This window comes from Pseudophryne corroboree, chromosome 12 (assembly GCF_028390025.1).
Source record: "Pseudophryne corroboree isolate aPseCor3 chromosome 12, aPseCor3.hap2, whole genome shotgun sequence".
NCBI lineage: Eukaryota > Metazoa > Chordata > Amphibia > Anura > Myobatrachidae > Pseudophryne > Pseudophryne corroboree.
The window spans coordinates 121,752,688-121,777,960 of NC_086455.1; the positions used below are offsets into that span (position 1 = coordinate 121,752,688).

Below are 25,273 nucleotides of genomic sequence, written 5' to 3' on the forward strand. Positions count from 1 at the left end.
GGCATCAAGATAAGTGCGTTGTCCATATCTCCCAGAAGATGTCAGGGACACGACAGTGGTCAGGTGATACAGATCCCATACGGCAGATGGAAGTATTGCTGTATAAAGGGAAGGAGTTATTTGGGGGTCGGTCCATCGGACCTGGGGACCACAGCAACAGCTGGGAAATCCAACCTTTTTTACCCCAAGTTACATCTCAGCTAAAAAAGACACCGTCTTTTCAGCCTCAATCTTTCCTTTCCCATGAGGGCATGCAGGCAAAAGGCCAGTCATATCTGCCCAGACATAGAGGTAAGGGAAGTAGACTGCAGCAGGCAGCCCTTTCCCAGGAAAAGAAGCCCTCCACCGTGTCTGCCAAGTCCTCAGCATGACGCTGGGGCCGTGCAAGCGGACTCAAGGTGGGGGGGTAGTCTCAAGAGTCTCAGGGCGCAGTGGGATCACTCGCAAGTTGACCCCTAGATCGTACGAGTATTATCCCAGGGGTAAAGATTGGGGAGTCGAGACATCTTCTCCTCGCAGGTTCCTGAAGTCTGCTTTACCAACGGCTCCCTCCGACAGGGAGGCAGCATTGGAAACAATTCACAAGCTGTATATCCAGCAGGTGATAATCAAAGTACCCCTCCTACGACAAGGAAAAGGGTATTATTTTTCCACACTATATTGTGGTACTGAAGCCAGACGGCTTGGTGACACATAGTCTAAATCTAAAATGTTTTGAACACTTACATAAAAGGTTCAAATCGAGATAAAGTCACTCAGAGCAGTGATAGCGAACCGGAAAAAAGGGGACTATATGGTGTCCCTGGACATCAAGGATTACCTCCATGTCCAAATTTTGTCCTTCTCATCAAGGGTACCTCTGGTTCGTGGTACAGAACTGTCAATATCAGTTTCAGACGATGCCGTTTGAATTATCCACGGCACCCCGGGCCTTTTTACCAAGGTAATGGCCGAAAAGATGTTTCTTCAAAGAAAAAAGGCATCTAAATTATCCCTTACTTGCACGACCTAAAAAGGGCAAGTTCCAGAGAACAGTTGGAGGTCGGAAGAGCACTATCTAAAGTAGTTCTTCGACGGCACGACTGGATTCTAAATATTCCAAGAATCGCAGCTGTTTTCCGACGATACGTCTGCTGTTCCTAGGGATGATTCTGGACACGGTTCAGAAAAAGGTTTTTCTTCCCGAGGAAAAAGCCAAGGAGTTATCCGACCTGTCAGGAACCTCCTAAAACCAGGAAAGGTGTCTGTACATCAATGCACAAGAGTCCTGGGAAAAATGGTGGCTTTTTACGAAGCAATTCCATTCGGCAGATTCCATGCAAGAATTTTCCAAAGGGATCTGTTGGACAAATGGTCAGGGTCGCATCCTCAGATGCACCTGCGAATAACCCTGTCGCCAAGGACAAGGGTATATCTTCTGTGGTGGTTGCAAAAGGCTCATCTATTGGAGGGCCGCAGATTCGGCATACAGGATTTGATCCTGGTGACCACGGACGCCAGCCTGAGGGGTTGGGGAGCAGTCACACAAGGAAGAAACTTCCAGGGGGTATGGACGAACCTGGAAAAGTCTCTTCACATAAACATTCTGGTACTAAGAGCAATCTAAAATGCTCTAAGCCAGGCGGAACCACTCCTGCAAGGAAAACCGGTGTTGATTCAGTCGGACAACATCACGGCGGTCGCCCATGTAAACAGACAGGGCGGCACAAGAAGCAGGAGTGCAATGGCAGAAGCTGCCAAGATTCTTCGCTGGGCGGAGAATCACGTAATAGCACTGTCAGCAGTGTTCTTCCCGGGCGTGGACAACTGGGAAGCAGACTTCCTCAGCAGACACGATATTCACCCGGGAGAGGGGGGTCTTCATCCAGAAGTCTTCCACATGCTAATAAACTGTTGGGAAAGACCAATGGTAGACATGATGGCGTCTCGCCTCAACAAGAAACTGGACAAGTATTGCGCCAGGTCAAGAGATCCACAGGCAATAGCTGTGGACGCACTGGTAACACCTTGGGTGTACAAATCAGTATATGTGTTTCCTCCTCTGCCTCTCATACCAAAGGTATTGAAGATTATACGGTGAGGAGGAGTAAGAACAATACTAGTGGCTCCGGATTGGCCAAGAAGGACTTGGTACCCGGAACTTCAAGAGTTGGTCACGGACGACCCGTGCCCTCTACTTCTGAGAAGGGACCTGCTACAACAGGGTCCCTGTCTCTTTCAAGACTTACCGCGGCTGCGTTTGACGGCATGGCGGTTGAACGCCAGATCCTAAAAGGGAAAGGCATTCCAGAAGAAGTCATTCCTACCTTGATTAAGGCAAGGAAGGAAGTCACCGCGAAACATTATCACCGCATTTGGCGAAAATATGTCGCGTGGTGCGAGGATCGGAGTGTTCCGACGGAGGAATTTCAACTGGGTCGTTTCCTACATTTCCTACAATCAGGATTGTCTATGGGTCTCAAATTGAGATCTATTAAGGTTCAAATTTCGGCCCTGTCAATATTCTTCCAAAAAGAATTGGCCTCAGTTCCTGAGGTACAGACTTTTGTTAAAGGAGTACTGCATATACAGCCTCCTGTGGTGCCTCCGGTGGCACCGTGGGATCTAAATGTAGTTTTAGATTTCCTCAAATCCCATTGGTTTGAACCATTGAAAAAGGTGGATTTTAAATATCTCACATGGAAAGTGACTATGTTACTGGCCCTGGCTTCCGCCAGGAGAGTATCTGAATTGGCGGCTTTATCTTATAAAAGCCCTTATCTAATCTTCCATTCGGATAGGGCAGAACTGAGGACTCGTCCGCATTTTCTCCCTAAGGTGGTATCAGCGTTTCACCTGAACCAACCTATTGTGGTGCCTGCGGCCACTGGCGACTTGGAGGACTCCAAGTTGTTGGACGTTGTCAGAGCCTTAAAAATATACATTTCAAGGACGGCTGAAGTCAGAAAATCTGACTCGCTGTTGATACTATATGCACCCAACAAGTTGGGTGCCCCTGCTTCTAAGCAGACGATTGCTCGTTGGATTTGTAACACAATTCAACTTGCTCATTCTGTGGCAGGCCTGCCACAGCCTAAATCTGTTAAGGCCCATTCCACAAGGAAGGTGGGCTCATCTTGGGCGGCTGCCCGAGGGGTCTCGGCATTACAATTCTGTCGAGCAGCTACGTGGTCGGGGGAAAACACGTTTGTAAAATTCTACAAATTTGATACCCTGGCAAAAGAGGACTTGGAATTCTCTCATTCGGTGCTGCAGAGTCATCCGCACTCTCCCGCCCGTTTGGGAGCTTTGGTATAATCCCCATGGTCCTTTCAGGAACCCCAGCATCCACTTAGGACGATAGAGAAAATAAGAATTTACTTACCGATAATTCTATTTCTCGGAGTCCGTAGTGGATGCTGGGCGCCCATCCCAAGTGCGGATTATCTGCAATACTGTACATAGTTATTGTTAACAAATTCGGGTTATATTGTTAAGGAGCCATCTTTAAGAGGCTCTTTCTGTTATCATACTGTTAACTGGGTTTAGATCACAAGTTGTACGGTGTGATTGGTGTGGCTGGTATGAGTCTTACCCGGGATTCAAATTGCCTCCCTTATTGTGTACGCTCGTCCGGGCACAGTACCTAACTGGAGTCTGGAGGAGGGTCATAGGGGGAGGAGCCAGTGCACACCACCTGATCTGGTAAAAGCTTTACTTTTTTGTGCCCTGTCTCCTGCGGAGCCGCTATTCCCCATGGTCCTTTCAGGAACCCCAGCATCCACTACGGACTCCGAGAAATAGAATTATCGGTAAGTAAATTCTTATTTATTTTTCCACACTATATTGTGGTACTGAAGCCAGACGGCTTGGTGACACATAGTCTAAATCTAAAATGTTTTGAACACTTACATAAAAGGTTCAAATCGAGATAAAGTCACTCAGAGCAGTGATAGCGAACCGGAAAAAAGGGGACTATATGGTGTCCCTGGACATCAAGGATTACCTCCATGTCCAAATTTTGTCCTTCTCATCAAGGGTACCTCTGGTTCGTGGTACAGAACTGTCAATATCAGTTTCAGACGATGCCGTTTGAATTATCCACGGCACCCCGGGCCTTTTTACCAAGGTAATGGCCGAAAAGATGTTTCTTCAAAGAAAAAAGGCATCTAAATTATCCCTTACTTGCACGACCTAAAAAGGGCAAGTTCCAGAGAACAGTTGGAGGTCGGAAGAGCACTATCTAAAGTAGTTCTTCGACGGCACGACTGGATTCTAAATATTCCAAGAATCGCAGCTGTTTTCCGACGATACGTCTGCTGTTCCTAGGGATGATTCTGGACACGGTTCAGAAAAAGGTTTTTCTTCCCGAGGAAAAAGCCAAGGAGTTATCCGACCTGTCAGGAACCTCCTAAAACCAGGAAAGGTGTCTGTACATCAATGCACAAGAGTCCTGGGAAAAATGGTGGCTTTTTACGAAGCAATTCCATTCGGCAGATTCCATGCAAGAATTTTCCAAAGGGATCTGTTGGACAAATGGTCAGGGTCGCATCCTCAGATGCACCTGCGAATAACCCTGTCGCCAAGGACAAGGGTATATCTTCTGTGGTGGTTGCAAAAGGCTCATCTATTGGAGGGCCGCAGATTCGGCATACAGGATTTGATCCTGGTGACCACGGACGCCAGCCTGAGAGGTTGGGGAGCAGTCACACAAGGAAGAAACTTCCAGGGGGTATGGACGAACCTGGAAAAGTCTCTTCACATAAACATTCTGGTACTAAGAGCAATCTAAAATGCTCTAAGCCAGGCGGAACCACTCCTGCAAGGAAAACCGGTGTTGATTCAGTCGGACAACATCACGGCGGTCGCCCATGTAAACAGACAGGGCGGCACAAGAAGCAGGAGTGCAATGGCAGAAGCTGCCAAGATTCTTCGCTGGGCGGAGAATCACGTAATAGCACTGTCAGCAGTGTTCTTCCCGGGCGTGGACAACTGGGAAGCAGACTTCCTCAGCAGACACGATATTCACCCGGGAGAGGGGGGTCTTCATCCAGAAGTCTTCCACATGCTAATAAACTGTTGGGAAAGACCAATGGTAGACATGATGGCGTCTCGCCTCAACAAGAAACTGGACAAGTATTGCGCCAGGTCAAGAGATCCACAGGCAATAGCTGTGGACGCACTGGTAACACCTTGGGTGTACAAATCAGTATATGTGTTTCCTCCTCTGCCTCTCATACCAAAGGTATTGAAGATTATACGGTGAGGAGGAGTAAGAACAATACTAGTGGCTCCGGATTGGCCAAGAAGGACTTGGTACCCGGAACTTCAAGAGTTGGTCACGGACGACCCGTGCCCTCTACTTCTGAGAAGGGACCTGCTACAACAGGGTCCCTGTCTCTTTCAAGACTTACCGCGGCTGCGTTTGACGGCATGGCGGTTGAACGCCAGATCCTAAAAGGGAAAGGCATTCCAGAAGAAGTCATTCCTACCTTGATTAAGGCAAGGAAGGAAGTCACCGCGAAACATTATCACCGCATTTGGCGAAAATATGTCGCGTGGTGCGAGGATCGGAGTGTTCCGACGGAGGAATTTCAACTGGGTCGTTTCCTACATTTCCTACAATCAGGATTGTCTATGGGTCTCAAATTGAGATCTATTAAGGTTCAAATTTCGGCCCTGTCAATATTCTTCCAAAAAGAATTGGCCTCAGTTCCTGAGGTACAGACTTTTGTTAAAGGAGTACTGCATATACAGCCTCCTGTGGTGCCTCCGGTGGCACCGTGGGATCTAAATGTAGTTTTAGATTTCCTCAAATCCCATTGGTTTGAACCATTGAAAAAGGTGGATTTTAAATATCTCACATGGAAAGTGACTATGTTACTGGCCCTGGCTTCCGCCAGGAGAGTATCTGAATTGGCGGCTTTATCTTATAAAAGCCCTTATCTAATCTTCCATTCGGATAGGGCAGAACTGAGGACTCGTCCGCATTTTCTCCCTAAGGTGGTATCAGCGTTTCACCTGAACCAACCTATTGTGGTGCCTGCGGCCACTGGCGACTTGGAGGACTCCAAGTTGTTGGACGTTGTCAGAGCCTTAAAAATATACATTTCAAGGACGGCTGAAGTCAGAAAATCTGACTCGCTGTTGATACTATATGCACCCAACAAGTTGGGTGCCCCTGCTTCTAAGCAGACGATTGCTCGTTGGATTTGTAACACAATTCAACTTGCTCATTCTGTGGCAGGCCTGCCACAGCCTAAATCTGTTAAGGCCCATTCCACAAGGAAGGTGGGCTCATCTTGGGCGGCTGCCCGAGGGGTCTCGGCATTACAATTCTGCCGAGCAGCTACGTGGTCGGGGGAAAACACGTTTGTAAAATTCTACAAATTTGATACCCTGGCAAAAGAGGACTTGGAATTCTCTCATTCGGTGCTGCAGAGTCATCCGCACTCTCCCGCCCGTTTGGGAGCTTTGGTATAATCCCCATGGTCCTTTCAGGAACCCCAGCATCCACTTAGGACGATAGAGAAAATAAGAATTTACTTACCGATAATTCTATTTCTCGGAGTCCGTAGTGGATGCTGGGCGCCCATCCCAAGTGCGGATTATCTGCAATACTGTACATAGTTATTGTTAACAAATTCGGGTTATATTGTTAAGGAGCCATCTTTAAGAGGCTCTTTCTGTTATCATACTGTTAACTGGGTTTAGATCACAAGTTGTACGGTGTGATTGGTGTGGCTGGTATGAGTCTTACCCGGGATTCAAATTGCCTCCCTTATTGTGTACGCTCGTCCGGGCACAGTACCTAACTGGAGTCTGGAGGAGGGTCATAGGGGGAGGAGCCAGTGCACACCACCTGATCTGGTAAAAGCTTTACTTTTTTGTGCCCTGTCTCCTGCGGAGCCGCTATTCCCCATGGTCCTTTCAGGAACCCCAGCATCCACTACGGACTCCGAGAAATAGAATTATCGGTAAGTAAATTCTTATTATACACACAGCCTGAAGGTCATTTAATACAATATTTTTAATAACTTTGTGTATTAAACAAGGTTTGTGTACATTGAGCCATCAAAAAACAAAAGTTTCACTATCTCACTCTCCCTCAAAAAAGTCCGTATTTCGGAATATTCCGTATTTCGGATATTTGGATATGGGATACTCAACCTGTACTAAATATGGCCGCATCATTTTCTATTAAGAGCTTCTGCTGCAGGATGCCATTTTTATGAAGGCTGTTATTGTCTAATTGAGCAGGCAGTGTGTGACTGACTGTTTGATAAGCTTGATTTGCAGGTAAGCACTGTGTGGATAGGTTGATTTATATACACAGGTGGGACAGTGATGTCACTGCAACTCAAATGACTGTGGCTTTTTCACCAGTATCAGATTCAAGAGATTATCCTAAAGGAATGGAGTGAGGCTCAGCTGTCGCTATAATGTAGTTGTGAGGTTATTCTTTACTTTTTAATAGTTAGAAGATGTCCTCTTACACGGTGTGTTTTACTTTCATGGTTGATATCTCAAAATTTCATTTGGAGAGTTTAGTGGTCCTTCAGGTTCACTAGACAGTCCCTTTAAAATGTAGGAGCATATGTCAGCTAGAACGGCAGCAGAAGAATGAAAAGTATTTACCTAGAGGGCATTTCAAGTGCTGAGATTATGGTGTTCAGCAAATAGTCTGATTGGATCAGGTTAATCAAGTGAAGAGAGAGAGAGAGAGAGAGAGAGAGAGAGAGGATTTCATGACGGCTGAGTTGCTGCTCATTGGTTTTTACAAGCACACACTTTATTTTCCCCTCATTTTGCTTTTAGAAGGCAGTAGGAGCTTGGCAGAGCCTGGATAGAGCAGCTGGGAACACAACAGTGACTAGATCCTCTCTGTACGACCCGTCACTGGACAAACCCTGCTAGCACCCAGTCACATGGAAATGCAATGGTGAAATTTATGCTTTATAGCAAAATCATGCGATTTATAATACCTCAGTCAGCTTCATTCTGGTTCTGCCTAGTCCTCTATGATTAGTGCTTGACTAGCAGTCTGTCATTCAAGGGGTTGGAGATTCCTGCAACCCTTTACAGCATTAAAATGCTTACAGCTGCACAAAGTATTTAAGACCATCCTGTTTGTATCTCCATGTGTAATCCAGCTTAAAACGAGACACTAGGGCCAACTTGTAGAGTTAGTTGAGTGTCTGTGTTTATAGATTGAGGACAACTATTGAACAACTGCACGCTAACTTTCCTGCCCCTATCTAGCTGGAGCTGGAAATAAACCATACTGAGTGCAAATTTACTAAAATGGGATTTCTATATAAGATGGGATGTTGCCCATAGCAACCAATCAGATTGTACTTCTCATTTATCTATCACTTTCTGGAAGATAATACCTGGAATCCGATTGGTTGCTATGGGCAACATCCCATCTTAAATAGATCTCCCATCTTAGTAAATGTACCCCTGAGTGTTTGCACCATAGGGAGATTGACTCCTTGGTTAGAGCAGAGGGGGCTTCTAACCTTTGGTCAAAATACCTGTTTGTCGATCCCTGCCCTAGGGCTGCGCTTGGAAGAGGTAAAATGATTCCATTGATACAAAGACAATCGTGTGAAGAAGCCACTAATACCCCTTTCACTCCGCCAATGCCGGATCCCACTTGGGAATTGGAAACGGGTCCTTCCCGGGTGGGATCCGGCATTGGACCCTAACGCAAGGCATACAGTCCCGGCAATTTGCCGGGTCGGTTGCGATAGCGGCGGGGAACGGAGCCGCGGCTGGGAGATGAGCTCATCTCCGCGCCGCCTCTGCCTATTGTAGTGAACGGGTCCCAGGAATTCGACCATGGCCCTTTCACACCGCACACCGACTTTGATCATTCGCATACAGGAGCATATGTATACTGTGAAATAGGAAAGTAATTATGTTGATCAGGTGAGAATTGTATTTTATAGTGAAAAGCTTGAATTGACTTTTAAACACAGGGGTGAGTGCTTGTAAACCCCTGCAGGAATTCCCCCTGACAACTGCACAAAGCTGTATGCAAAAGTTTGAATTCATTTCAGTCATCCCTGTTGTAATGTGAGTTGGTGCATTGCCAGCCCTGGCCTCTGTCCTACGCATGTGGTAAAAAGAGAGTGCACTACAGTGACTTCACTGGGTGACATGGCCAAGGAAATCTGCTTCCCTGTCACTGCCATTCTTTCATATAACCCCCCCACCGGCCTGTTGGGTTCATGTGCAGTGCAGCATAAACTTGTTATCCTTTGTTAAATAGGCTTAGCTAAATCAGCTCCAGTGTTTTCGCAGCTCCGCTTGTTCTCTTGCTCAGATCTAGACTGATAAGTGCTTGGCATTGCCCTTCAACTTTGGGACAACCTTGCATATGAAGGATTGGGGTTGGTGCTGCATAAAACGCTGGTAAGGCAGCCAGTAACACCCACACAGGAAGAGTTCTGGATTTCAATATATTGAACTTCTAGTCGGCAGCAAACAGTTCACTTCTGGCTGCAGAAACTGGAACAACTCAGCAGCTGTAATCGAAGCCTCACTGATATCCTGCCTCTTGTAATCTGTTGTTTGAAAATGTTCTTGTCATTGAAATTTGGCGTGTTCAAAGGGCCAAATCTAATAGTTTGGGATTTGAGGGAGCTGGTGATATTCTGGCAAGATAGTTATAACACGTAGAGGCACAACCAGGTAGTCTCTAACGCTAATTACGACTTTAAATCTAAAGACTCGCGCTAGAATCGTGGGCTATTACATTTGGCCTCAAGTCTTATAAGATGTGGATGAAAGGACCAGAGAGTATCCTTGAAAACACAGAGGGAACTCATGAGTGTTTTTTTTTAATTAGGCTTCTACTTTCTGAAGCTGATGGTCACTGTGTACTAGTCTGACTGCCCACCATCACTATGCCACTTACCCAGCATACATCTGTAAACTGAACTAGTATTGGCAATTGCTGCCACTTACCTAAAATAGCACAAATAGATACATATAGTATATTTCAACAAATATAAATGTTTATCTAAATGCAAATACGTTTCTAGAAAACAGTGACTGGTGATATTCACTAGCACTTTAAGGTTTTTATGAAGCTTTCGTTCATGAATTGTTGGTTCCCTTCAATTTAAGCAAATCTTTATTGGCTACAAACAATTTCATTATAATGATAAAATATATGTGAATAGATAGCCAAGTGTATATAAAGTAATTAATCTGTCACTCTTCCAAATAGAAAAATACTTATCCTGGTGTTTTCCCATAGGCGCACCTACACTGCAGCAGCCAATAATGGTACAGCATTTCAGTGCTTTAATGTCACCTTTGTCAGGGGCACCTGCTTTAAAGCAGTGAAATGTTTGAGTTTGCCCTGTTTATCCTATCACCAAATGGCGCTGTTACACACAAACACACATACTTAGTGTATTTACTGTATATATGTATGTGTGTGCTACATGTACATACTGCACATGTGTGTTTTTATGTGTATATTATTCCTGAATATGTATTTAAAAGAAAAAAAATTGCTGTCAGCATTATTGTCTCTACATTTCTCCCCAGTTTTACAAAGGGGTGCTAAAAAAAAGTCTTCTCTTTTCATCGTTCAATCTCTTAGGAAGACACATACTGCACAACAATAAGAAAGCACAATGGAGTTCTATGAGTCAATGTATTTTACAATCCTCTTCCCACTTGTGATCGTTTTGGTCATCTTCCTCCTGTTCTGGCTCTCCATGAAGGAGACGTCCTATGACGAGATCCTTGAGAAGCAGAAGAAAGACCAGAAGCTTCCCTTCATTAAGGTTGACAAAAAGAAAACTGACAAGAAGAAGAACAAGAAAAAGGAATCGCAGAACGGTAACCTTCATGAGTCCGACTCCGAGGCAGCCACGCGTGACTTTGATTTGGGAGATGCTCTGTCCAGTGAAGAAGAGCATGTTGTTCCAGCTCCTGTAATTCAAGCAGAGACTACTACCAATGTCCGAGAGCGCAAGAAGAAGGACAAGAAGCAGCCAAAGCCGGCGGTGGAGGAGCATGTTGGCAAAGAAGTCAATGGTACAAAGATTCCCGTAAAGAAACCGGAAACTGTTCCTGTAACAAAACAGCCAACTCCGCCACCTGAAGCTGCTGGCTCCAAGAAAAAGCAAGGACAGAAAAAGCAGAAAAACGGACGAGGTATTTATCTTTTTTTATTATTATTATTATTATTATTATTATTATTATTATCATCCTTAAAACATTGGTTAATATAATTAGAAAAACTATTAAAACCACAATTGTCCATTAATGTATTTCATAGACAAACCCATTACTGAGCTGAATGCTATACATGATATACCTGGAGCTTTTATACTTATCTATATACTATATGCCACCCCTGCATTTGGTTTCCATATTAGGACAGAAGGAGCTTCTCTGAACAATCCAGCAGTGACTGACAGACTTTGCAGACTTGCTTTTTAGAACGCACGGTGTAGATTGGCTAATTCATAAGCAGGGGTGTGGCCAGTGATGTCACAGCAACGCTTTCAGCTTCAGACTTCTATCAAGGCCAATCAGGGAGCAGTGGGGGAGGGGGGGGGGGGTGGAGATTATACACTGAAGTGTGTATATATATATATATATATATATATATATATATATATATATATATATATTAAGAAAAACTAGGAGACAAAATGAATTTCAGATGAATTCGCTGTTGAAAGTGAATAAAGCTATAAAAAAAAACCATAACCTAATTCAGATGTGTTCTCGTATATCAATGCTGCAGTCACGCTAAGCAGACCCTTTTGGTGTGCCAGGTCCTGTGAGACTCTGCTAGCGTTGGGTGCTTCTTTTTGTCTTAATGGCGATATGTCTAGAATGCACCAGGAGACACTGCTGAGTAATGTGATATGTGACACTTGCGTGTCTGTCTGCGACTGAGTATCTGAATCTGTATACAAAGTGCTACAATGTAGCAGCCACAGCTTTTTCCAGTGCAAGTTCCGTTGTGCTCCATATCCAGAGTCCGCCACACACAATATACAAGTGTCATTTATCAATTACAATGCATTCTAGTCACATTGCAACGAAAACGCATTTTAGGCAAAAAAAGACCCCCGACATTAGCAGAGTTGCACGGGACGTGGCGGCTCACTCACAGGCGTCTCGTACTGCATGGCGTACTGCGGCTAGATGTATGAGGACACATCCAAAGATATTCTAAAATTATACTTATATGTGTATCTGGTGCTTCAGTAGACAATCTTGTTAATTGCTAAATCAGTTCCCCCTCATCCAAATGGAGTGATCTGAATCAGATACTGTAAAGCAGGCCATCAGTGTAATAGGCAAACCACGGATTAATTTAGTCAGAGAAAATCAAGAAAAACAGGAAGTAAGCAGCGTGTCTAACATTGAGCGAAGAAATGGGTCCAAGGTAGGTTCCAAGTAAGGAAGGCGTCCACGTATCCCAATGCGTTTTATCCTTTCACCAGAGGGATAAGCACGATGATACATAGGAGGTGTATATATATGTATCTCTAATTCATAACCATTACAAAGGTCGGTACCCTATTAGCTGTAATGAGTTACCGCAGCTAAAGGTTTTCCCTGGGGCTATCCAATTAGCCCCGTAAACTTGCATTTATCAGGGATTTTGCTTTGTGAAGCAGAATCCCCGATAACCAGCCCCAGGAGACCCATTATCGGACGGTAACACGTGGGTCCGGAATGTTATCAGGATCCCATGTGTTGTCTGGTAAGTTACCACACAGTAAAAACGCCTGTAATTGGATAGTCTGATGGCATTAACGGGTGAAAAAGCCTGTTATTACCGGTAGGTAAATCACCAAACCTAATAGGATACCGCCCTTAGAGAGAGAGAGAAAGTACCATCCAGTACTTTATCACTCTTCAAGCCTTAGTACATCTGCCCCTTCATCTCTCTCCAAGCTTTAATATATATGCACCCAGATTTCCAAAACTGCTTAATGTTTTTCCTGACTCAAAAGTCCGTGCTCATGAGTACATTATGGCGGTTTACGGGGAGGAACAGCAGACTACGAGGAATGTGAAAATCCCCCAAACTTCCTTGAACCTCTTTAGAATAGAGACTGCTACATACTGTAGGCAGCAAAGTTATCCAGGGAATCGGCTGAGAGTTGTTTGTTTGTAAATATACTGCACGTGTGATGTCTTTAGGGGTAACTAGGGAATGGGGTTTGCAGTTCTTGTGTCTTTTTTTTTATTTTATTGTTGCTTTACCTTTTAGCACTTTAAAAGGAAGACCCTTTTTTTATTTGGAAATTGTTCTTGTGTTCCAGGAAACATAATAAATGATAGTAAGCAGCGGATATTGCAGTCGAGGAGGATTTTAGTGTTTAAAAAAAAAAAAAAAAAAAAAAAAAAAAAGCTTTTTTTGAAAATGAAACATTGTTTTCAGAAATGATTCCCTTTGCTGTGTATGCGATGCTGCGTAGTCCTGTGTTTAGCTTGCAAATGTTTAACTAATGCTCCCAACAAAAAATATTTTCTCCCATTTAAATGTCACAGACAGAAGTTTGTGCATCTGTCATGGACATTGTGTGGGTGTGTGTGACAATGTTGTTGTATTTGTGTCTGTGGGACTATATTTGTTTTACAGTAATATTATGTTTAACTGATGGCGAGCAATTGTATTTTGCTTGAGAGCATATATTTGCATTATATTGTTGATGCAGAATTGTGTTTTCAGTCACTGTTTGCACCTAGGTGACACTGGGTAGGATTAAGGGACTGTGGGGGTCATTCAGTTGTGGACACAAAGCGCTGGTTGTATGCATATGAATCGATGTTTATGCACTGTGCATGCGTATGAGCCGCAGTGAGTGATTCGCGAGTGCGGTTGCAGCAAGATTTTAGTTGCAAAGTGAGTGACAAGAAGTTGCCGTTTGGGGGTGGTAACGGGGATTGGTCATATGAGTGCTGGCGTGTCATGGTTTTCTGGGCGCGCGTATATTAGCGGCTGCGATCACACTAGCTGCTGGAGAGACCTATTCATCCCGGGAGAGCACCTCAGTCTGTGCGTCTTCAGAGTCTCTGCGTGGTGACCCAATGTGCAACGATGATACCGAAGTTTCAGCAATCATGTTGCGCTGTACGCAAAAGAGGAAATCACAGCGGGCGTCCTTTTGCACGGGTTAGCTTCTGCCCATATTAGCCTATAATCGCAATTTCATAGGCAAATCATTGAAACAGGAGCAGGAATAACAACTGCACCTAAATGACCCTCTGTGAGTGTGCAGCCGGACAATTCTGAGTAGCATGTGGGACTGTGTGTTTGCACCTACATGACGCTTGGTAAGATTATGGGACTATGTGTTTGCACCTACATGACTCTTGGTAAGATTATGGGACTGTGTGTTTGCACCTACATGACGCTTGGTAAGATTATGGGACTATGTGTTTGCACCTACATGACTCTTGGTAAGATTATGGGACTGTGTGTTTGCACCTACATGACGCTTGGTAAGATTATGGGACTATGTGTTTGCACCTACATGACGCTTGGTAAAATAACGGGATTGTGTGTTTGCACCTACATGACTCTTGGTAAGATAACGGGACTGTGTGTTTGCACCTACATGACTCTTGGTAAGATTATGGGACTGTGTGTTTGCACCTACATGACTCTTGGTAGGATTATGGGACTATGTGTTTGCACCTACATGACCCTGGTAGGATTAGGAGACTAGTTTGAGCATGTCAGTTTTGCACTACATGCTGTCTGATCACAATTAATGTGGACTCTCATCATTCTGGCAGTTAATGGGCAAATTTGGTTAATAAATCAATAAATATACAAATGATGCAGCTCCCGGTGTTACTTGTGTCTGGAAGTGCAAAAGATTATTGGTGTAAGTGGCTATCTAATTCACTGATAAAACTGTGTAATGTAAATGCCATCATTTTCTCTGTGATTGCTTATAGTTAGAGAGACACTTTTTGTATAGAATTGATTCCTACAATTTGCTTCATAGGAATATTTCATATTAATGTTAATATAAGAATAGTTTTCATATTAATGTACCATAGGAGGTAGCGTTTATTAACTAGCCGTTTTACCTGTATTCAGGAGGTAATTGGCGTCTCTTCACTGACCTCATTGTGTTTGGAGCAAATTCCATGTTAGCACTAACGCAGAGCACTTGAATGTGGATATGCAGATACTGGTAGCTGGCTCAGGGTGGTTCATGTGCCTTATTCTCGTTAAAAGTTCCAGAAACTCCAATTTTGATCATTATTATAGAGCAATACCTGAATGGCTTTACTCTTTCCCAAGCAAAAGGAGTGGGTTCAGTAATTCAGAAGCCAGATTGTCCTTTTACAAGTAATCTTATTGTTAAAATATATATATATATATATATATATGATTAATGCTTGCAAACAGATTGAACAAAAACTATTTTATGTTGAACAGATGACTCCCCTATTAATCCAGAGCCGAAAAATGAGCAGGTAGTACCTTCCAAGAAGGTGGAAACGGTCATTCCGCTTGCCGAGGTGAAGCCCCAGGAGTCTGTGTCCGTAAAAAAGACTGCTCCGAAGAAGAAGCAAAAAATTGAGAACCGTACGTAACAATAGAGGAGATTGGGAAGAAAGGGTGTTAACAGAGTTAATAGTTTCTGCCTTTTTTAAAGTATCTTAGTAAAATGCCTTCACTTCTGTGGGAGACCAGGAATTACTGCTGCGGGACTGCTGGCAGCTTTGTCACTGTTTTGCAGCTCACCTTACCTGAAACTGACATGAGGAGTATACTTATTCTGTGTTGTACATAGTGCTGTACTTAGCTGAGAAGTCACCTGGTCTATTTGGGGGGAAACTGTTCTCAAGTCGCTTTTTTTAGCCAAATTGTGTCTTTAGTTTCAGCGCTGGTGGACGAGCCGCTAATTCATCCCACTGTGTACATCCCTCTGATGGATAACTCCGACCCCGGCGTGGTGGAAAAGAAGGAAAGTATGAACGTGGAGAAAGCAAAGACTACAGAGACTGTGCAGAAGACTGGGGGCAAGAAGGGGAAGATCGTTCCGGATAAAGGCGAGCGCAAAGGTAACTATAAGCTTCATTTCTCTAACGTCCTAAGTGGATGCTGGGGACTCCGTAAGGACCATGGGGAATAGCGGCTCCGCAGGAGACTGGGCACATCTAAAGAAAAGCTTTAGGACTAACTGGTGTGCACTGGCTCCTCCCCCTATGACCCTCCTCCAAGCCTCAGTTAGATTTCTGTGCCCGACGAGAAGGGTGCACACTAGGGGCTCTCCTGAGCTTCTTAGTGAAAGTTTTAGTTTAGGTTTGTTATTTTCAGTGAGACCTGCTGGCAACAGGCTCACTGCATCGAGGGACTAAGGGGAGAAGAAGCGAACTCACTAAAGTGGATTGGGCTTCTTGGCTACTGGACATTAGCTCCAGAGGGACGATCACAGGCCCAGCCTGGATGGGTCCCGGAGCCGCGCCGCCGGCCCCCTTACAGAGCCAGAAGAGCGAAGAGGTCCGGAAAAATCGGCGGCAGAAGACGTTCCTGTCTTCAATAAGGTAGTACACAGCACTGCAGCTGTGCGCCATTGCTCTCAGCACACTTCATACTCCGGTCACTGAGGGTGCAGGGCACTGGGGGGGGCGCCCTGAGACGCAATAAAACATGATAAAAATACCTTACATGGCAAAAAATACATCACATATAGCTCCTGGGCTATATGGATGCATTTAACCCCTGCCAGAATATACAGAAAAACGGGAGATAAGGCCGCCGGAAAGGGTGCGGAGCCTATCTCCTCAGCACACTGGCGCCATTTTCCCTCACAGCTCAGTTGGAGGGAAGCTCCCTGGCTCTTCCCTGCAGTCACTACACTACAGAAAGGGTTAAAAAAAAAGAGAGGGGGGCACTAATTAGGCGCAGTATTAAAACATACAGCAGCTATAAGGGGAAAAACACTTATATAAGGTTATCCCTGTATATATATATATATATATATATATATATATATATATATATATATATATATATATATATATATAGCGCTCTGGTGTGTGCTGGCATACTCTCCCTCTGTCTCCCCAAAGGGCTAGTGGGGTCCTGTCCTCTATCAGAGCATTCCCTGTGTGTGTGCTGTGTGTCGGTACGTTTGTGTCGACATGTATGAGGAGAAAAATGATGTGGAGACGGAGCAGAGTGTCTGTAACAGTGATGTCACCACCTAGGGGGTCGACACCTGAGTGGATGTACTGTTGAAAATTACGTGACAGTGTCAGCTCTGTATAAAAAAACAGTGGTTGACATGAGACAGCCGGCTACTCAGCTTGTGCCTGTCCAGACGTCTCATAGGCCGTCAGGGGCTCTAAAGCGCCCGTTACCTCAGATGGCAGATACAGACGCCGACACGGATACTGACTCCTGTGTCGACGGTGAAGAGACAACCGTGATTTCCAGTAGGGCCACACGTTACATGATTGAGACAATGGAAAATGTTTTATACATTTCTGATAATACGAGTACCACCAAAAAGGGGTATTATGTTCGGTGAGGGAAAAACTACCTGTAGTTTTCCTGAATCTGAGAAATAAAATGAGGTGTGTGATGATGCGTGGGTTTCCCCCCGATAACAATTGATAATTTCTTAAAAAGTATTAGCTGTATACCCTTTCCCGCCAGAGGTTAGGGTGCGTTGGGAAACACCCCCTAGGGGGGATAAGGCGCTCACACGCTTGTAAGAACAAGGGCTCTACCCACTCATGAGATGGCCGCCCTTAAGGATCCTGCTGATAGAAAGCAGGAGGGTATCCAAAAATGTATTCACACACATACTGGTGTTATACTGCGACCAGCAATCGCCTCAGCCTGGAGGTGCAGTGCTGGGTTGGCATGGTCGGATTCCCTGACTGGAAATATTGATATCCTAGATAAGGATAGTATATTATTGCCTATAGAGCATTTAAAAGATGCATTTCTATATATGCATGATGCACAGCGGAATATTTGCCGACTGGCATCAAGTATAAGTGCGTTGTCCAATTCTACCAGTAAAATGGTCAGGTAATGCGGATTCCAAACGGCATTTGGAAGTATTGCCTTTGAAAGGGGACATTTGGGGTCGGTCTTTTAGACCTGATGGCCACGGCAACAACTGGGAAATCCACGTTTGTACCCCAGGTCGCCTCTCAAAATAAGACGCCGTATTATCAGGCGCAGTCTTTTGTTGGCAAGCGGACAAAAGGTTCCTCTTTTCTGCTCGTGACAGAGGGAGAGGAAAAAGGCTGAAGAGATTAGCCAGTTCCCAGGAACAGATCCCGCCTCTGCCAAGCCCTCAGTATGACGCTAGGGCCTTACAAGCTCAAGCACGGTGGGGACCCGTTCTCAATGAATTTCAGTGCGCGGTGGGCTCACTCGCAAGTAGACCCCTGGATCCTTCTGGTAATATCTCAAGGGTACATATTGGAATTCGAGACGTCTCCCCCTCGCCGTTTCCAAAAGTCAGCTTTACCGACGTCTCCCTCTGACAGGGAGGCAGTTTTGGAAGCCATTCACAAGCTGTATTCCCAGCAGGTGATAATCAAGGTACCCCTCCTGCAACAGGGAACGGGGTATTATTCCACACTATTGTGGTACCGAAGCCAGACGGCTCGGTGAGACCGATTCTAAATCTAAAATCTTTGAACACTTACATACAGAGGTTCAAATTCAAGATTGAGTCACTCAGAGCAGTGATTGCGAACCTGGAAGAAGGGGACTACATGATGTCTCGGGACATCAAGGATGCTTACCTTCATGTCAAAATTTACCCTTCTCACCAAGGGTACCTCAGGTTATGGTACAGAACTGTCACTATCAGTTCAGACGCTGCCGTAGGGATGGTCCACGGCACCCCGGGTCTTTACCAAGGTAATGGCCGAAATGATATCCCTTCGAAGGAAGGGAATTTTAGTTATCCCTTACTTGGACGATTCCCTGATAAGGGTAAGATCCAGGGAACAGTTGGAAGTCGGTGTAGCACTATCTCAGGTAGTGTTGCGGCAGCACGATTGGATTCTCAATATTCCAAAATCGCAGCTGGTTCCGACGACTTGTCTTCTGTTTCCTAGGGATGTTCCTGGACACAGTCCAGAAAAAAGGTGTTTCTCCCGGAAGAGAAAGCCAGGGAGTTATCCGAGCTAGTCAGGAACCTCCTAAAACCGAACCAAGTCTCAGTGCATCAATGCACAAGGGTTCTGGGTAAAAATGGTGGCTTCCTACGAAGCAATCCCATTCGTTAGATTCCACGCAAGAACTTTCCAGTGGAACCTACTGGACAAATGGTCCGGGTCGCATTTTCAGATGCATCAGCGGATAACCCTGTCACCAAGGACAAGGGTATCCATCCTGTGGTGGTTGCAGAGTGCTCATCTTCTAGAGGGCCGCAGATTCGGCATTCAGGACTGGGTCCTGGTGACCACGGATGCCAGCCTGCGAGGCTGGGGAGCAGTCACACAGGGAAGGAATATCCAGGGCTTAGGGTCAAGCCTGGATACATCACTTCACATAAATATCCTGAAGCTAAGGGCCATTTACAATGCTCTAAGCTTAGCAAGACCTCTGCTTCAAGGTCAGCCGGTGTTGATCCAGTCGGACAACATCATGGCAGTCACCCACGTAAACAGACAGGGTGGCACAAGAAGCAGGAGGGCAATGGCAGAAGCTGCAGGGATTCTTCGCTGGGCGGAAAATCATGTGATAGCACTGTCAACAGTATTCATTCCGGGAGTGGACAACTGGGAAGCAGACTTCCTCAGCACGACCTCCACCCGGGAGAGCGGGGACTTCACCCAGAAGTCGTCCACATGATTAAAAAACTCGACAGGTATTGCGCCAGGTCAAGAGACCCTCAGGCAATAGTTGTAGACGCTCTGGTAACACCGTGGGTGTACCAGTCAGTGTATGTGTTCCCTCCTCTGCCTCTCATACCCAAGGTACTGAGATTGATAAGATGGAGAGGAGAAAGCACTATATTCGTGGCTCCGGATTGGCCAAGAAGGACTTGGTAACCGGAACTTCAAGAGATGCTCACGGAGGATCCGTGGCCTCTACCTCTAAGAAGGGACCTGCTCCAGCAAGGACCCTGTCTGTTCCAAGACTTACCGCGGCTGCGTTTGACGGCATGCCGGTTGAACACCGGATCCTGAAGGAACAAAGGCATTCCGGATGAAGTCATCCATATCCTGATCTAAAGCCAGGAAGGATGTAACCGCAAAAACATTATCACCGCAATTGGCGAAAATATGTTGCGTAGTGCGAGGCCAGTAAGGCCCGACGGAGGAAATTCAACTGGGTCGATTCCTACATTTCCTGCAAACAGGAGTGCCTATGGGCCTGAAATTGGGGTCCATTAAGGTTCAGATTTCGGCCCTGTCAATTTTCTTCCAAAAAAGAACTAGCTTCAGTCCCTGAAGTTTAGACGTTTGTAAAAGGGGTACTGCATATACAGCCTCCTTTTGTGCCTCCAGTGGCAATTTGGGATCTCAATGTAGTTTGGGTTCCAAAAGTCACATTGTTTTGAACCACTTAAATCTGTGGAGTTAAAATATCTCACATGGAAAGTGGTCATGCTGTTGGCCCTGGCCTGGGCCAGGCGCGTGTCAGAATTGGCGGCTTTATCCTGTAAAAGCCCTTATCTGATTTTCCATTCGGACAGGGCGGAATTGAGGACTCGTCCTCAGTTTCTCCCTAAGGTGGTTCCAGCGTTTTCACCTGAACCAACCTATTGTGGTGCCTGCGGCTACTAGGGACTTGGAGGAATCCAAGTTGCTGGATGTTGTCAGGGCCCTGAAAATATGTTTCCAGGACGGCTGGAGTCAGGAAATCTGACTCGCTGTTTATCCTGTATGCACCCAACAAGCTGGGTGCTCCTGCTTCTAAGCAGACTATTGCTCGTTGGATTTGTAGTACAATTCAGCTTGCACATTCTGTGGCAGGCCTGCCACAGCTAAAATCTGTAAAAGCCCGTTCCACAAGGAAAGTGGGCTCATCTTGGGCGGCTGCCCGAGGGGTCTCGGCTTTACAACTTTGCCGAGCAGCTACTTGGTCAGGGGCAAACACGTTTGCGAAAGTCTACAAATTTGATACCCTGGCTGAGGAGGACCTGGAGTTCTCTCATTCGGTGCTGCAGAGTCATCCGCACTCTCCCGCCTGTTTGAGAGCTTTGGTATAATCCCCATGGTCCTTACGGAGTCCCCAGCATCCACTTAGGACGTTAGAGAAAATAAGAATTTACTTACCGATAATTCTATTTCTCATAGTCCGTAGTGGATGCTGGGCGCCCATCCCAAGTGCGGATTGTCTGCAATACTTGTACATAGTTATTGTTACAAAAATCGGGTTATTATTGTTGGGAGCCATCTTTTCAGAGGCTCCTCTGTTATCATACTGTTAACAAGTTAACAAGTTATACGGTGTGATTGGTGTGGCTGGTATGAGTCTTACCCGGGATTCAAAATCCTTCCTTATTGTGTACGCTCGTCCGGGCACAGTATCCTAACTGAGGCTTGGAGGAGGGTCATAGGGGGAGGAGCCAGTGCACACCAGTTAGTCCTAAAGCTTTTCTTTAGATGTGCCCAGTCTCCTGCGGAGCCGCTATTCCCCATGGTCCTTACGGAGTCCCCAGCATCCACTACGGACTATGAGAAATAGAATTATCGGTAAGTACATTCTTATTTCATTTTGTGTGTCTTTTTTGCATCTTATCTAATTATTTTGTTAATTGATTATCTTAAGCATGTATTTTTCTTTTCTGTGTTGGGCAGTGTAGAAACTGTGCTATGGCCCTCATTCCGAGTTGATCGCTCGCTAGCTGTTTTTAGCAGCAGTGCAAACGCTAAGCCGCCGCCCTCTGGGAGTGTATCTTAGCTTAGCAGAAGTGCGACCGAAAGGATCGCAGAGCGGCGGCAAAATATTTTCAAGCAGTTTCAGAGTAGCTCCAGACCTACTCCTTCCTTGCGTTCACTTCAGTCTGTTTAGTTCCTGTTTTGACGTCGCAAACACGCCCTGCGTTCGGCCAGCCACTACCCTGTTTCCCCAGGCACTGCTGCGTTTTTACCTTACACTCCCCCGTTTCCCCTGGCACTCCTGCGTTTTTACCTGACACGCCTGCGTTTTTAAGCACACTCCCGGAAAACGGCTAGTTACCACCCAGAAACACCCATTTTCTGTCAATCACTCGCCGATCAACAGAGCAACAGAAAAGAGTCGCTCGACCTTGTGTGAAACTGCAGTTTTTTGTGAAAGTACATCGCAGAATTGCGGATTTTTAGCCTGATCGCTGCGAACAACGACAGCTAGCGATCAACTCAGAATGACCCGCTATGTGTCTTTCATAAACTTGTAGTGACTGGGCTTATTCTCCCACCCAGTCTGTCGGAGTTGGTTTTACAGATTGGTGGTAGGTTCCTCTAAAGCTTGGTGCACACTGCAGCGATGTCTGCACTGTATGCCGTTTCGTACCTATATCACTCAGTGTGTACGGTGGATTGTGCGCTCCCGCGGATGCTAGCGATGGACGTTTGGTACTATGTGCTGCACATAAAACCAAGCGCTGTTGCTAGAGTCCTGTATTATGCTAATGAAGGACGGAACATGTTTGTTCCGACCTTCATTAGCATGGCCCCAGTCTGTACACACGGTCTGGGGCTGACGGGGATTCGTTCCGACGTCAGAACGAATCCCTGTCGCTCTAGTGTGTACCCACCTTTACTATCACTAACCTGCATTACTCACTGCGCCAATGATGCTGCTTTGCCCCAGTTGTAAGAACCGTTGATACCACTGCCAGGCTCCTACAAGCATTTTCTTCCGGGTGGTGGGTACAGATTCTGCAGCACCTCTTTACTGATGAGTTGCTGTTACCTCCTGACTACAGGGTAGTAGGCTGAGCACTTGCTCATTATGCGGTGGGATGAGTTAGAGAGGGAGCATGAAATTTAGCAGGTATGGACATAGGGCATGATTCAGGTTTGTAAGCAAAGCAAAAAAGCACACATCTCTGCACAACCATATTGCACTGCAGGTGGGGCAGATGTAACGAGCAGAGAGATTTAGATTTGAGTGGGTTATATTTTTTCTGAGCAGGGTAAATACTGGCTGATTTTGCATGTAGCCCACAAATATTAGACAGCTTTATTTTTACACTGCTATTTAGATTTCAGTTTGGACTCACCCCACCCAAATGTAACTCTCTCAGCACACGTTACATCTGTCCCACCTGCTGTGCAACATGGTTCTGGCCAGATGTGCGTTTTTGCTCTGCTTACAAACCTGAATCAGGCCCATAGTGCAGTAACAAAGCAATATCTTAGTGGTGTGTATTGCTCAATAGTGGCTCTTAAAAGAGCTGTTACCACTGATTGATACTGATACCGACTGTACTGTATGGTGCTGCTTATACAGAGCAGAAAGGAACTTCCCTCCCTGCTAGAAATTCTAATTAACACTTTTAACTCTGGACCAATTCCAGTGGGTGGTGATATCATCATGTGAGCTATCCTGTGAGAAGTAATATACTACACTGAACCAACCAATCAGGATACGATTTGATTGCACAATAGACAGACTTTTCCGCTACACTTTCTCTATATGCCCCACCCTACCCTTCTCTGTCCTGCGTGCCCCCCCCCCCCCCCAACCTTACACCCCCCCCCCCTTCTCTGTCATCTCCCTTTGTCCTTTACTTTGTCTCATTATCTTCCCGGGCCAGTCTTTCACCGGCACTGACTCGGGGAGGTACACGTGAAGCCTGACATACACAGTGCCTGTCCGGTAACCAGTGCCTGCATATGTCTTGGCAAAGCAACTTACTGTACAATAAGTGTGCTGCTGGGGATACATTTGTGTGGAAGTGGGGAGGGTTCCATGGGGCAGATGTATTAAGCCTAGAGACAGCATAAGGAAGTGATAAACTAGTGATAAGTGCAAGGTGATAAATGCATCAGCGAATCAGCTCCTAACTGTTCATTTACATATTGGAGCTGATTGGCTGGTTTGTTTATCACCTTGCACATAACACTGGTTATCACTTCCTTATGCCTTCTCCAGGTTAATACATCTGCCCCCATGTTTCCTTTTCCTTTTTAATGAAGTCCTGACTCTGGCAGACACTGTGCACTTTAGGTAGAGCAGGCATGCGCTCGTTGTCATGCTGACTCTTTTTTTCCAGCAGTACGTTTTATTATATGGATTAAATAATAGCCTTCTGTGCAAATGGAACAATGGGGTGTCCAGAATTGGAATTTAAAAATAATTTAATTCTATGACTTTATAATAGTTGCGTCTGCCTACACAGGTATGATATAGCATTGAGAGAATGCTAGCATCTCCTTACAGGTATACTTATTGTATAGTCCTTTCATCAAAAGAATAGGGTGGACAGGGTAACACCATCCCCCTACATGAGTACAGACCAAATAACTAATTTAAATTTAAAGACTTTCAGGAGTTATCATCGACTCAAATCATTTTTCTAAGCGTCATTTTGTGTGAAGAAGGTAAATGAGCTGCGGGATGCGGTTTTAGAAAGGAACCAGTCGGGTATCGTGCGTCACTGATTATATTCTTGTGTTGCCTGCTCAGTGGTTTCACATATTGCTAGTTAGATTTAGCTGAAGTACAAAATACTGCCCCTATTATATTTACCTGCTGGAGAAAATACTGCCCCTATTATATTTACCTGCTGGAGAAAATACTGCCCCTATTATATTTACCTGCTGGAGAAAATACTGCCCCTATTATATTTACCTGCTGGAGAAAATACTGCCCCTATTATATTTACCTGCTGGAGAAAATACTGCCCCTATTATATTTACCTGCTGGAGAAAATACTGCCCCTATTATATTTACCTGCTGGAGAAAATACTGCCCCTATTATATTTACCTGCTGGAGAAAATACTGCCCCTATTATATTTACCTGCTGGAGAAAATACTGCCCCTATTATATTTACCTGCTGGAGACCTGTTTTTTCTCTTAGAAAATGCCGAAGTGAAATTTAAGGATTTCTTAGTGTCCATGAGGAATATGATGATCTCAGAAGATGAGGCGATGTCTGTGGTGGAGATGCTGAAAAAGAAATCCAGTTCTGTACAAGACATGGTACATAAGGTACAATGATACGTATTGAGGCGTTGGGTACGGGATCCCTGCAGTCGGGATGCCGGCTGTCCGTATACTGACAGCATCATCCCGGTGGTTAGGTAATTACCATAACACCTCCCACCCCTTCCGCGGCCTAACCCTCCCCTTCCGCGGC

At 45.3% G+C, this 25,273-nt stretch overlaps 1 protein-coding gene across 13 annotated transcripts in view; it reads left to right on the plus strand.

The window, feature by feature from the left end:
• The window catches only part of KTN1 (kinectin 1), a 277,158-nt gene that overhangs the window by 72,361 nt on the left and 179,524 nt on the right, over positions 1-25,273 (plus strand). For all 13 annotated transcript variants that reach the window (XM_063947961.1, XM_063947966.1, XM_063947958.1 and 10 more), the window contains exons 2-5: positions 10,601-11,160; positions 15,431-15,580; positions 15,874-16,059; positions 24,995-25,125. In XM_063947961.1, coding sequence (XP_063804031.1) covers positions 10,635-11,160; positions 15,431-15,580; positions 15,874-16,059; positions 24,995-25,125 — 993 coding nt within the window. In that variant the 5' untranslated portion in view covers positions 10,601-10,634. The remainder of the gene's footprint in view (positions 1-10,600; positions 11,161-15,430; positions 15,581-15,873; positions 16,060-24,994; positions 25,126-25,273) is intronic.